General features: G+C 32.6%; 1 protein-coding gene across 1 annotated transcript; it reads left to right on the forward strand.

Moving 5' to 3' along the window:
• Positions 1–12509: 12509 nt before the first annotated feature.
• On the forward strand, positions 12510–14714 carry LOC126915879 (chymotrypsin-1-like). Its single transcript, XM_050720986.1, has 4 exons — positions 12510–12657; positions 12934–13265; positions 13950–14201; positions 14493–14714. Exons 1-4 carry the CDS (start codon positions 12609–12611, stop codon positions 14631–14633), a joined length of 774 nt encoding a protein of 257 aa, XP_050576943.1. The 5' UTR covers positions 12510–12608; the 3' UTR covers positions 14634–14714.
• Positions 14715–15648: the final 934 nt, after the last annotated feature.

A 15648-nucleotide genomic window follows, 5' to 3' on the forward strand; every position in this document is an offset into this window, starting at 1 on the left:
AGCAGCGAATTCGAACCGTTAAGTAATGGAGGGAGATTTCAAAGCGGAGAGTTCACTTCGGTTGGACATTATAGTCTCGTTTACGTTTTAAGAGTATTCCGAGCATTCCACCACGATCTCGTGCAAACCGTGGCATTCTATCTATCAAAAGGAAAGGAGCAATTATTATTTTTTCTTCAAACGACAAGTGTTAAAGAAGATTTAATATAACATAGTAATACCTTCGTATTGTTAAAGATCGCTTAGAATGACAATAATAGATGATAACTAGTATGCTGATCGTTTCGTTACGTAAAGCATGATGGAATCATAGAAATATTCAGGAATTTAGAAATAACCAAAAAGTAAGAAGAGTTAATATTGTGAGTTAATACGTATTATTTTACCTAAAGATGGTTACCAGATGTTGAAAGAAGTTAACGAGATATTGAAAAAATTGCCGAAGTCTGATAAACTTTAGATTACTACTCAATTGGGAATTAAGCTCTGTGGCGGCACTCGACCTCGAAAATTTCCAACGGTTTCGCGGTACAAAGCGCTTTATCTTAAAAGCGCTGTGCCGACAAGCCTTAGGTGTCATCGATATCCCTACGGCTCCTTCGCCGAACTTTCGGGAGACCGCACATGTGGCAGTCGTCGCGGACTTCTAACAAACGCGCGCGATATCGATGGCCAACAAAGAAAAGAATCGGCGTGGCTTTTGAATCAAAGAGATTCAGTCTGCCCCGAGCTGCGAAGTGCGAAGGATTACGCGAAACGAGCGCTCGACTTCCTGTAACCTGCGTCAAGCATTGATCGTTACCAAGCGTTGCTAATTGTTAATTGTTAACTGTTGTTAATTGTTGTTTGTTGCTAGTTGTTATTGGACGTCAGTTGTTACTAAGTTAATAAACGTTTTTTGTTGAAACATCTGAGCATTCCTTCTACACCTATCACGACATACCACTTCAGCTCTGTTTAAAAATCATGAACTACACTTACACGCAAAACACGTATTTTCGTTTCATTTTTATTTCGAAGGCAAATATAAGAATTTTATTATTTTTTATGTGTTCTCGTGAAGTCGTTATTACAGGCTGTATGAAAAAATGTCTAACAAAGAGAATGTTCAACAGATCTCTTATCTTCTTTGTACTCCTATGTAAATAAAGAAATATAGAACACTGTCGGGTAAATGTAATTTTGGCCTCTTTTAACCGAATATTATTCGCAGATGTACAAAAGTGTTGCCACCATTTTTCATTTCGTTTCACCCAAATATGTCCATCAATATTTGATTTCCTTACGATACAATGCACATTATTCTGCGTACTTAGCGAATAACCTTCCTTTCAGAAGTGGTTTTATATTCCTTATGCGCTTCGTGGCCTCGTTAGCGGAATAGTACGAAAGAATATAGTCGTAAAACGAAATGTAAAGGTAGATAAGCCAAGTGCTAGATCAACGTCTAACACTTACGTCACTGGTGTCTCAGGAAGAAAAGAGTGTAAAAATAAAGTAACATTTCATGCTAGAAATAATATTTATTCATATCCTGTGTTAAATATTCTTATATCGAATAAACTATTGAAGCAACTATTTACATATAACTGACAACAAATAAATTTATGGAAGTAACGTACACCGTATAACTTTACACTTTACAGTTATAAATTGTGCATGTTTATCGTGCATTTCAGCCTTAAAGGAGTCGTTAGCATCAAAATATTACATATTTCAAAAGATAATTGCAAAAACATTCGATTTTTTCACTATTCACAAATTATTTCATTACCGTAATCACATGCCACGGTTGTAAAAAGTCCTACAACGCTTTATTCAAATTTTATTCAAATTGATTAACTACTATCTCCTCTTTTCATGATCGCTATAATATATCGTTCATGGATATTTCATTACACGTTTCGGAAGCTCTCAATTTCAAAATTACATATTAACGTTTACATATCACTAGGATACGAGACATGAATCGAGAGAAACTTCTTATTAGGGATGCTTTACAAGATAGCTGATGATACATACTAGTCGACGAGAACGACAACGATCGACTTAATTAAACAAATTCATCAAACTGCAAGATAGACGCGAACATGCGGTTAAGCTCATAAGTGCACGGACACATTGATAAATTTGTAATAACGTACACGATTTTTATCAGGGTATACAAGTCAGTAGCAAGTAGTACTTACTGTCTTCGTATAAAGTCAGCACAAACTATAAATTCAAGTTACTTATTTTAAAAATTAGCAATAGTGTATACTTTTTACGATTAAATATGCAATTCGTTAATGTACCTACTGATTTTGGAATATGAAAGAATATTTATATAAGCCATAGTATATAGTAAGCGCTGTACAATCTTAACACTAAACCTACCGGCGCGGTCAAATTGACCGCTCTCGCGACTTCTACACAAATTTAACCATATTTAAACTTTATCATATCGCTTCATAATTTCTGACTTTTCCTAAAACATGCATACAATATATTTTTCTGTATTTAATTTTAGTTTGCTCTTTTATTTTCTGAGAACAATTTATATTCTGTCTTGCCTACCGTGAGCGGTCATTTCGACCGCCCGACAAAATATGTTAGTTATTCTTAAAATAAATGCAATTAGTACAAAGAAAAGGCTACCTTAAGGTCAAATGACAAGCAAAATTAGTATAATAAATAATAACAGCCGTTACATCCCTAATCTTGTCATAAAACAATCCATCCCTCGATCAAGGTAGCCACCAACTGTCAAGACATATCAATTCAGGCCCGTTATAATCCTAAGTTCACCTAATCCTAATTCTAATCGCCATAAAATTTAGCACCTTTTACAATCCATACAGCCGAAACATTTTAAAAGCCGAGAAGTTTCTTAGAGTTATTGTTCATTGCTATAAAACACGGGAAAAGCTTTGCCAACTCCACCCTTATGTAACCGTTGATGGAGGATGGTCATCTCCAATGGTCAAAGATTATACTTTTACTTGCTATTGTCTTTTCGACTAGAATACATTTCGGTTTGTTAGTCAATTACTCGACATCTAAATTTGATATTTCTAAAACTCAGACAGAAAGCATCTCAGAGCGTTTTGTGTAAAGTTGTTATAAAAGGAAAAATAAAGCATATCAAATTTGACAATAATTTTGTATTCCATACATGGTATTATTCTGTGATAAATATTTACCCTAGAAATGTCAAGATTTTTCGAAAATTTTACTATTATAATCACGATAGTCGTGTCCAGTTACGATGCTAACGAAATTTCAAAAAAGTTTCGTATAATGCACAGAATATATTCATAAAAGTGTCTTGTACTGTACGTGCAAAACAGAGCCACGCTTACCACGACAGATTTTATGCGAGCATCTTCGAATCACGCTTACGGTCGATACCTTTCTCCACCTTTCTACATCCTTAACGATATTACCAATGGATTACCTGCGAGAATCGATGTATGATTAATTATCGCGGAGCCATTGGTATTTAATGAACCAAACGTGCACGATATATCGAAACGTAACACGTAAATACTTCTCGATACAGACAAACCGATGCATCTCTAATTGTTCCCATGTAATGAATTTCACCCTTTGTAATTTGTTTAAATGTATTAGATATAGGCGCTCGATGATGTTAAATTTATCTGTGTTTTATGAATTGTGTGCTTTATTAATTTCATTGCGGTCAAACGAACGCAATCAGTAAAAGTAAAAATCATCATTGAATTGTGTTTGACTGAGTTTATACTACTTCGAAATACGATTATTCCAAGTAAGAACAAGATTTTTGCACGATGATATCTTTGGCTCGGTTGGTTTACTTTCTGATGCGGTTTAATCGTTTCCTATCCTATTATCGTTATTGAGTTAGAAAGTAGAGAAAGCTTGTGATCTACTCTAAACGTTAGCAACTTTAATAAACATCGAATACAGGATACTATTGAGGAAATAGTTGCATAAATCATTCACGATGTTCCTACATTCGTGATTTTACCTGTTGAATCTATGTTGTGTTAATATAACATATCCATTTCAAATTTCCAAACTTTCATATTTTCAAAGTTGTCAGTGTGCAGTACTATATATATTTTATGCATTATTTCATTGCTTTGTCGTTAACAACCTAACGATAGTACCTTGGAGCCAGTCGTTTTGAAAATTTCCTCTCTTTTTGTTTTTATTACTTTCCTATCCTTAACATTTAGCATCTTGATGCTGAATGAAATTTTTTCAAATAAATGATTCTGATATTAAATACACATTTTTGTTGAATTGTTGAGTATACAAAATTTCGTAATTCTTATGTATATTTTTAAAAGATTATCATATAATCTATATGAATTCTAAATTACGTGGTGTATTTGTATAATATAATTTGTATAATATAAATTGTATAAAAGAAACACTTCATTTTTACTTTTATTTTTATTTGTATTTTACTAAGACAAATTCTCTTTGTGATCATCTAAAATTATGATTTCTTTCTAATTTGTTATCAGTTCACTTGACATAGGATTTTAAGCGATACTCCTTAATTATTCATTATTTATACATATACCACGTTATATTGCTCATACTGCATCATAAGTATCTATATGATAAAAGCCAACAATTGATAATAGGATTAATGAAAAAGATTATTGATAAGATTAAAATTTTATACAACGGTTCATTAAACTCTATCTTTCTGTTTATTTCTTTTCTCAAATTAAAGAAATAAGAATATCAGATAAAATTTCGATAAGATTTTATATCCAAACTACACCTTTCTTAATGAAATGAAATATTTCGATATGTTTCTTTGCAATATTTGAGCGTATCGGTGAACCATAAAATCAACATTTTCCTTGAGTAATACACAGTTTGTGCGATTATTTCACGCGGATATCGCTTTATCATATACGTTAACACGCATTCATCAGAATGTTTTACAGTCAAACGCTCTTTCGCAATTGACATGTAAATTAACAGCGTTCTACGAATGCCTTTCGCTCGTTTTCCCACGTACGATCATATCGCGAGTTAATCCTTAACGCGTCTGCCAACAATGCCAGGCCAATGGATTGTTAATTTAATAACTCGTCACGGGACGATTGGCACAAAAAATTTGAAATAAACATGCCTAAACCATTCCCACGATCGAACAAGCATATCCAACATTAGTTTATTAATCGCTAATTTCACGTGCTCCACGGTTTCTGCATGTTTATCATCGAAATCAATTTATATTTAGTAATAAATGTACTATTTCCTATTGTACACTAAACTACTATATATGCTAAATATACTACTTTTATACCTCCGGTCATAAATTTTATGTAGTATACAGTAATTGTTCTCTTTGTATTCGTTTGTTCGTATCACGCTTGAATGTAAGTAGATGCAAACACGTAAAATATTTTATCCAAATAAGTTTTTTAAATACTTAATAATACTTGATAAACGATTACAATAATTTAAATATTACATAACTGACAGATATTCTCGATAATCTCATATATTTATTCTACAATGATTTCTGTAGTGATTTTCGTAGTATACGAACATTTTTCTCTTTTTCTCAATTCTACTCATCAAATATATCGATTCTCGAATACCTGAGTTCCAGGTATTTGCTTCTTTACATAAGTGACCGACCGGCAATGTGCAAATTAAATGCACGTATACAAGTTGCATTACATTGATTGCGCAACTAGTTACTTTCGAATTCTAGTTCGACAGATCCTGGAATTTGTTGGCTTGGTTTTCTCCTTAATTTTAGCGATTTAACATGGCGCGTTTCCCGGTGAATCTTCGATTCTGAAATATCTCACGTAGATCGAATAACTCGCCAAGAATCCACTTTCATTCGACTGCCGTGTTCGAGAAATTGGAAATGAAGCCTGATGAGGTACACGACTGTACGCGTGGTGTAAGAAAGTTACTTTACGTTTCTGGTATTTAGGTGGATCAGAATATTTTTAGAAATAGATCACATGGATCGTATACATTTGTCGAAATGACAACGTCTTAACTATTTGGCACGAAAATCTCGTAGATCACACGATATTATTTTTCGTGAAATAACCTTGTAGTTTTACATGCTGAAAAATCAAAAGGTTACAAAAACTATCAAAATATGCTCTATCATGCTTATACTACCGTGTATAAGTATTTGGACACTTCAAAATTATTGCAACTATGTATAAAATACACTTCAGATAAAAGTCTTTAACCTAAAGTTTGCCTCTGATCTTATTCCAAGCAATCATATACACAGTTAGTAGATATTCGTGAAAACAATAGTTAATATTAATGAATATAAATTAAAAAACAATAATTAAGAGTGCATGAAAATTATTTGTATGGAAACACCTAAGTCAAGTATGTTTAAAATTTTGCCAGAATTAATTCTCGGAAATATTATCTCAGAATGATCAATATATATGTTCCAACCACACTCTGAAAGTTTATATATCTTTTTTCTATTGTCAGCTATTTATTAAAGATAGATATGGATAACTTGATCGATATAGGTGTATTCCTTGTTTCGATTTCAAGTTAGCAGAAGATTTGATCCTAGTTATGACGAGAAATAAAGAATTAACGTAACTTTTATGATAATATTGAAAATATAATAAAAATATGAATATTTTGAATGAATTGAGTGTCCAAATCCTTATGCACAGTAGTGTATGTGTCATTAATATTCGAAGCTTCGAGATGCCAAGTTTCCGTTTGAATTCCAACGTTGTTCGCAAAATTTCATTGTCTCTGCTGTTCCCACAGAATCGGCAGCCTCTATAATTCTGCATTAACGGTGTTATAAAGCACACCGGTCCGTGGCATTGCAACAGAGAACGTATACTCGGCTGTAGGTGAACATTAAATATCGCCAGCGAAGAAGCTTCACCTATATCGGAGAACTCTGCGAAAGCAGACTGAAAACAATGCGATACAAAGATTTCACGTGTCTGTGAACAGCATAGCGTGCGCGCACAGAACACAGATCAATGCTCAGGACGCAATCGTAACGAGAGTGGCAAGTTCTACCTTCACACATCACCGGATGGTATCAGATAGAACCTGTAGATCGTACGTCGACCTCAGCGGGGCGCCTTCGAATCCTAAAGTTCTGCGAATCTGATGAATGATACGACTGGAAATCGAGCGAATAAACAAGCACCGAATCATGTACACCGACGAAGCTCGGCTGAATCGTATTGCAAACCAGGATCGATTTATTCGCGTTCTGTTCCATTCATTGATGCTGCTGTAATGCTCGCTAGTCGAGAAACGGATAACAATGACATCGTATGAAATAATAGTAATATGGGGTGACTAAATTGTGGGGAACCTACACAGGGTTGCTTGTAGAAGTCAATATAAGACGAAAATAAAGCATAAAACTAGTTTGAGGCTTCGTTTATTAATTCTTGACATTTAAAAACCAGTGTGCCTTCGTTCTCTTAAACTTAGTTCAGATTAATCAAGTTATTCGAATTTAAGTCGTTTGTGTACAACTTAATTGAAATGTAATGGATATCTAACAGAAAAGGACGCCCAAGAAAGTGGTTATGTATATATGTAAAATGTTAATTACGAAGTTAATTACTATTGTGAATATAATAAAAACATTATGTACATGGGGCATGTTTGTATCGAAAGTTAAAAAATGCTCGACTTGCTTTAGGCAACTAAATTTTTTTTTTTTTATTTGTTAGAATATTTACAACCAATTCTCGTTGAGAATTTTCAGTAACTTCATTTGGCGTGATACAATGGCATGGTTTATAATAATTTTATATTGTTGGTTCTATTAGAATCTAAGGATTTAATCTAAAGGGTATTTTCTTTTTAGTCTGCGGATCTGGTCCGTCGTGTCAAGTAGTTAGGTGACTAATGAGTTGTGGTGGTTGTTGACTCTTGCGTTATATCTGCTTCTGGACTTGTATATTTCATTTTTGATTGTGGGTATCTTGAAGTCGCGGTGGATTGTTTCGTTGGTAACATACCAGGGTGCATTTATTAGGAATCTTAGCGTTTTCGATTGGAAGCGTTGGAGTTTCTCAATGTTGGAATTACTTGCTGTTCCCCATAGTTGGATTCCGTAGGTCCAGACAGGTTTTATTACGGTTTTATAGAGCGTAATTTTGTTCTGCGTGCTTAGATTGGAGCGACGGCCAATGAGCCAATAAAATTTGTTGAGTTTGTCCCTAAGTTGCTTCGATTTGTCTGTGATGTGTTGTTTCCATGTTAACCTCCTGTCCAGAGTCATGCCCAGGTATCTGACTGTGTCCTTATTAGGAACTGTTATATTGTTAATGGTGGCCCGAGGGCAGGTTTGTTTTCGCAGCGTATTTTCTTTACTCCTCATTTTATTTTGTGTTATAGAAATAAGTGATTACATTTTTTACCATTTGTTACCAAACATCTTAAAGTACGGAAAATTTTAATTGTAGGAGAAATTTGACTTGTAGAAAGCTGGGGAAATATTTCTAAATTGATAATATTCTTCTTATGCATACAAATTTTATGGATAGAAATCGGTATATATCCTTCTGTATAATATCCTTACATATTGACATAGTAACGCTACCGAAATCTAATTTATCAAAGTAGTCGGCAAGGTATGGAAATATTTGTTTACCGCAAGTGTAAATGACACTTATGAGTATGCTTTACCAATGACATTCTCAAATTTTAATTATTATCCATCGATTAATCTTTGTTATAATACTATGTAGCGGCACTCGACAGCAAACTTTCGCTCGTTACACAAAGACTCTATCCTTCGGATAAGATGATTGCCAGATGTTGATACATTCTTACCGAATATTTTCAACTAGCCTAAGGATCCGCTATAAATCTTAGGATTTATTTAACTAAATTCCTCCAAAGTACAAAGACAAATAGTCTTTGTCTTAACAGTCCCTATACATATCATCCACTATGGGAAGATACTGAAAATTTGCCTTCCTCACAACGCTTCTCGCTAGCAACTTTCTTTCAAGGATGATTAGCATCCTTTTCCAACCACCAACTCAAAATTTAGCTAATTAACAGCGACGTCCATTTCCCTCACTTTCCGAACCAACGCTTTCCTCAACGAATCCGATGATTTCGTATCCTTAGACACACCCAATCATAGTTTTCCTAAGCAGCATCATCGTGACGGAAAGTCAGTCGTGTGACACCTGTCCGAATTGATCGTTGGTAATTGGCCGTAATCACTGATCCGAGTTTCTCGATATCTCAAGCAATCATCATCCGACTTGAATCGCACCGTGAAACATATCGCACTGAGTTCGGACTTGTAACCGCGAACCGATATTAGTAATCGCGCGTTCTACGCATAAGTGTACACCAAGAACATATACATTAATAAATATTTATTGTTGAACATATTCGAGTGATTCTTCTGCATCTATCACGCCCATCACCTCAACTACCTTACGTTTATGAATCAATATTATAGTTTTAGGTTTTCAAACTTGTATTTTTCTATTTATAAATATTTTAGCAACTCAGGTAGCCAATCGACATATACTTCATTTTACAATATCAGCTTTTTATCAGTTTCTAAATTAATTTGATAAATTAATTTTTAATTTTCTCTTTATTATTATCTATCGAGCATTATTCAAGTGCTTAATATGATTTATCTTATCGATTGCTACATCTTCATTATTTCTAGCACGTCTAATTTTATCATTCTTTCAACATAAAAACATATGAATGTATGAATGATACACATCGCTCTTTTCTGTTCCTACATTTGTTTTGTTATTGCATTTTTGACCCAACTTTTTTTTTTTAATACGTTGATAATTTTATGTACACGGAATTATCACTGAAAAATTATACTTTATCTAAATCCTAAGATATTCTTTAAGACGAAAATTTATAAATACAAATTCGCACATGTCGAAAATGTGTGTCACATATGGTTTCAGAATTTTTATACGAACAATATTAACTATCTTCAAGATTGATCCAATCTGCAAGATGTTGTGTATACATACAAATAACATATTCATATTTTATGAGCTGTTACACAGAAATCGATAGAATATATTTATTAATTATGAAGCATAGAAAGTAAAGAAACAGAACTGTTTACTTCAAATATAATCTATTGAAAACATTTCTGTAAACAACCAATGTTGTTTATAACATGCATGTGTATAAGTACTACGTATTTAACTGGAGTTTAGATGCATAATTTCTATGCATATGTTATCTGTTTTCAAGGCTAATCATATTTATTGAAAATCCTATATAGGAAAATCACAGAACTTCATCATCATATCGATTTCATTGTTACAATGACTCGTCTCGCATTAGTTGTCATTTTCATCACTGGTATTGTCCTCGACAGTAAATGAAAAATACACGAAATAAATTACTACGAAACGTAATACAAATCATTAAATTAATTAAAACTTCATTTGTTTCAACGATTACATTTTCTCCATATATTTACGTATGGATTTTATAACTCGTTCCATACTTGCATATAGCACTACATACTTAAGATTTATAACAACTTATTTTGTAGTAATTACGGCTCGAAATCAGAATAAAAATTATGCAGTTATAATTAGTCCGATTTCAAACTTCATTTCAAATCGCTAGTAAAAAACTTTATACTTATTATTATGCAAAAATATACTTTTATAAATATAACTAAAAGAATGACACTATTACATTCATTACAAGAATGACATTCATTATCTGAATATTAGAATTAGGTGTTTATTTTAAAAATTTTGTATATTTTTGCGTATTCTGTGCGCTTCATTATATACACATTCTTTTTTTACATATTTAAATTTCCCATAAATGCATAAAAATCCGCAGTCTATTCATAAAACCATCTTCACTTATCCGGTTCGTGAATTGTAACGAACACCAAGGAATAGAACGATAATTATATATCAACAAAAAAGTAGATATTCCTTGTAAACATTTTCACCTAAACTTCTGCCGATGATTCGGAGAAATTGCTTGGGGCTAATGACGCAAGCAGTGGTTAATTTCCCTGTAATGTGAAGACAATCATCGCGTCTATGGTGATGATACTATTAGACAGCTTCACATCTTAACAGCATTCTTTGTCAAGATTCATACTCTTCTCTAGTTGTGCTACGTATTTTTGTTTTGTCCATACAAATATTGTACTTTCTTGTAACTACATGCTCTTTGTCTAAATATCGTCACAAATATCATACATATGTACCTCTCGTGGGATTTGAAATGCTTGATAAAAAGAAACAATGCTTTAGAATTATTTGTTATTATTCTATATTGCTTATTGTTTTTTCAGCTTGTCAAACCCATGGAATTTAACAAATTTTAAAAGGCTGTTCCACTTCGAATTGCAAATTCGACCAAAGGCAAATTCTAAAAATGGAAAGGTTTCCAACGTTTTACCATATTTGGTGATTGGAATTATCGATCCGAAGAAATATCAAAAGTTCTATATTGGAGAAGACGTTATTTGTACCTTCCGTAGTGTTGGGTATGGCACATGTAACATAAACATCGACAAGTTTGTATAGATATTACAAAACGTCTCACAAAGGTTAAACCCCTTATCAATTGATAAACGCCCTAAATGAAATCAGAGAGAAGTGAAAAAATTGAATAATTTACAAAGAATAGAGTCGATCAGTCTGGTTTTTGAGAAGCTTAAATAACATTAATTGCTATTAATAAATAATCAAAATGTTGCATTATTAGATCTCAATGTCAGTGAGCGTGAATTGCAAAATATAAAAGCTCTTTTTCTATTTCCTTTTAGAAGATAACTATTAACGATTATCTACGAAGATAATTAAAATCCTTTTCTTACAGGGTGACAGGAGTAGTCCATTGGTATATAGGACTCACGTGGTTGCTGTTATATCTTGTATTCCTTACATAACTGATAAACCTGATATTTCCAACTAGTGTCCATGACACCTTTTCGCTTATCCAACAAGCGATGATAATTTTAACAAAATTCATCTTATATACCGTATAAAATCTTATAAATAAATAAGCAGTGATTTAAATAACTAAACTGTCAATTTTATTAGTAATAAACTTATAATATAACATAAATATCATTTCATAAATAGTGTCTATGTTGTATTCAAACATAATTATACACATTCTTTTTATTATTAAACTTTTCTTAAAAGTATTGTATTCGTACAAAACATAAAGTCGATAAAAACATATCAAGTTAAATATGTGACTTTTTCTAAGATATGGAAACCATGAAAAACGTGAAAATATAAACATGACAGCCAGTAACAATAAAAACAGTGGAAGATAATCTTTACAGGAGATATCGATTCTGAAATAGAATAACGTTATTTTAAAAGTGATAATTGTATTATTATAATACTTCGAATCGCATTAAATCATTTTATCACAAAAGATACAAGTGTTTGCTTCTAAGTAATCATTAAAATTGATTCAAGTATGATGTTCTGTGTTTATGTGATTAACTTTCAAGCTTATCATGATACGTATCGATAACGATATATATCCGAGTACCTATTTCAAACATCGATATTCATATAAAAGGAAATCGGTCACTCGTATCATTACACTGCAGTTTCAAAATTCTTCAAGTTACAATGACACGTCTCGTATTAGTCGTCTTCATAATCGGTGTCGTTTTCGGCAGTAAGTAAATAATAGAAATTCAAACAAATTAAATTCTGATAAAGTAAATCAAAAAATTAAATTCTATTAATAAACTCCATTAAATTGGACCTTTCTTTAATAGTAACAAACGTTGAAATAAACCAATTATAATTCTGTTATCCGTTCTGAATTCGCTAAAGTTGAATTTCATACTCTGCATATTATCTGAATAGGAACGAAGTGAAAAAATAACAAGTTCGTTACTGTGCATAATATTGTAATAAGAAAAATTAATTTGAAATTTTATTTATATAGACGTCTTTGCCAGCAACCAAACGAACGAGATTGACGAGCAAATCGTCGGTGGCACCGATGCTCGTCTTGGTCAGTATCCTTATCAAGTATCGCTTAGACAAAATGGAAGACACTTCTGCGGTGGCACTCTGGTTACCAATCAACACGTAGTCACTGCTGCTCACTGCATCCATGGTATTGTATCTCCTCCATTCAAGGATTTCACTGTCGTAACTGGTACAGTTACCCTCTCAAGTGGTGGTCAAGTCCACGCTGTTAAGTCGGCCGTCTACAACCCCGATTTCAAGCCTAGCTCCTCCGAGTCTTACAGAAATGACGTTGCTGTAGTCACTGTAAGTAAGAAATCAATATCGTAGAACGGAATAATATTTTACAACGTACAAAGTTCTTCACTTTTATCGAAATGCAGCATTAACATTAATAACGATAAAATATTTATTTCTAATAAAAATGTGAAAATAAATCCACGCCAACGATACAACGGTACATCGTTTACATCGGCGATATTACAATTTCACCTTCATAGTTACCTTCCTGTATAGTCATTCAAATCAGTAGTCATTATTACGTTTCAGCACACGCACTCTTTGTTACTTTATTTCTCTCTCTCTCTCTCACTCACTCACTCACTTGCTCTTTTTCTTTTATACTATATAAATAGTTGTATATAATACACATTAAAATACTTTATTCCAATTGATTGTAATAATGAACGTATCCGAAAAAAAGATGTTACTCGACCCTTTCACAGTGAGAAAAATTGGGACAGACAGTCAAATATGTAACATAATTATCGATATTTATTCCGTATGTGTATAAAGTTGAAAATGTATATATTTTTGTATCTAAAATCTTGTAGATAAAGAGACATGTAATTAGTCTCTAAATCACTAATTCTGAATTCTACGTCATTTTGTTATACTGTCAAAGGGTTAGAACACATGAAAACTCAAATAAAGCTATTTCCTTTAACCAGATTTCACTTGCAAATATATCAATGTTTGCAATAATTTCAGCTCGCTAGCCCAGTTAGCGTAAACGCTAACCAGAAGCCAATTCCTCTCGTTTCTTCTGATCCACCAGTTGGTGCAACATTGAGAATGACCGGTTGGGGAAAAACCAATGCTAACGCAGGCAACGTTCCTAATACCCTACAAACGACAACCGTAAATCTTCTGAACAATGCAGATTGTCAGAACCGCATGGGAATCCGCATCTACCCTGGACAGTTGTGTACCTATAACAAAAAGGGTGTTGGTATCTGTATGGTACGTAATAAATTTCAATTTTATGTTCTTCAAATTAATATGATCACATATCACAGCTAATATACACATTCATCGATATGACACTCTAATATTCTACTTCAAGTACAAATTTCTAAAACTAAAAAATTGAATATATATACAACATTTCTTTCATATATATAATTTTACAAATACTTACACTCAATTCATATAATTCGCCATAGAATTGTATGGTTATTCAAGGTATGAATTTAGAATCTGCTTATAATTTTCCAAAATTAGTTTCACAAAAAATATTTGTTCTGCCTACAGGGTGATAGTGGCGGTCCCCTTGTCTACAATGGTCAACTTGTAGGTATCGCTTCCTTTGTCATTCCATGTGCTAAAGGCTACCCTGATGCTTACACTCGTGTCTCTCAATACAAAAGCTTCATCAACAGAAATCTATTTTAATTTAGAATCCGAAACCTAAATAATAATTATTGTACAATTCATATTTTCTCTTCGTAAATAAACAGAATTACATTCACTGTAGTGCCAATCGATTAATTTGATATCTTGTAAATTTTAATCTTTAAATTTATATACAATGAGATCAATTACTATCGTCAGTGAACGATGACGTCATCGACGCTGTTCCACTGTCCTCGCCGTCTTTGGTATCGCGGAACGTGTGGGTCAGTCAAAAGGCCCACTCGATTGCGAGGTTCCTTATAGAACTTTTACTGTATATCATTAACTCGCGCAATGCTTTATGTTAGGTATTATCGCCAAAAATCAAAATTTGATGGAACGACATTACAGTTCTCAGAAATAATATATAAATTCATCGATTAATTTCCTTTATGCATTTCTTTATTTTACCTTCATATTTGCTTTTACATATTATTCTTGTCTTGTACTAAAAATTAATTTACCTATTAGTTTCTAGTTTTAGTTTCTAGTTCTACAATCTACATACAAATACATCGAGCTATTATTGCTATTCTAAGAATATCAGTGTAAGGTCTAACAAACTCAAAATACAATTTGTAAACTAATTTCGAAAAACGATGTTTTATCTCTAAAAAAAATACTCTGTTTACAACCTAGATTGTAAATAGCATTAATTAGGTATATCCTCCCACTCAAAAATTTGCAGTATGTTTCGGTCTCGAAAGATCTTAAAAGACATCATATTACCCTAAAAGATAATAACTACATTGAGTAAATAACTGTTTTATTCATAATGTTATTCTTTGATAGTGTTGGAATTATAATCGGAAGACTACGAATGTTTATGCAAATTCATATTGTAGAGAATACAATTGGAAACGTAGAACACGGATAGAAAATTGTTTCATGTGTCAAGTATCATAGGAAGCGCTATACTTTGAATATTTCATACATCTGTTCATATTATGTGCATTCCGTGCAATTTCGTACTTTCAAATTTGTTTGTCAAATTCATAAAAATTCGCAATCGTTT

Source organism: Bombus affinis, chromosome 4 (genome assembly GCF_024516045.1).
Source record: "Bombus affinis isolate iyBomAffi1 chromosome 4, iyBomAffi1.2, whole genome shotgun sequence".
Classification (NCBI taxonomy): domain Eukaryota; kingdom Metazoa; phylum Arthropoda; class Insecta; order Hymenoptera; family Apidae; genus Bombus; species Bombus affinis.

What these genes read in the sequence shown, in the direction of transcription:
- LOC126915879 (XM_050720986.1), top strand. Translation starts at nt 12,609, where the DNA reads ATGACACGTCTCGTATTAGTCGTCTTCATAATCGGTGTCGTTTTCGGC. An exon ending in ATGACGTTGCTGTAGTCACT is followed by an intron (nt 13,266 to 13,949) that starts GTAAGTAAGAAA and finishes CAATAATTTCAG; the next exon opens with CTCGCTAGCCCAGTTAGCGT. An exon ending in AGGGTGTTGGTATCTGTATG is followed by an intron (nt 14,202 to 14,492) that starts GTACGTAATAAA and finishes TTCTGCCTACAG; the next exon opens with GGTGATAGTGGCGGTCCCCT.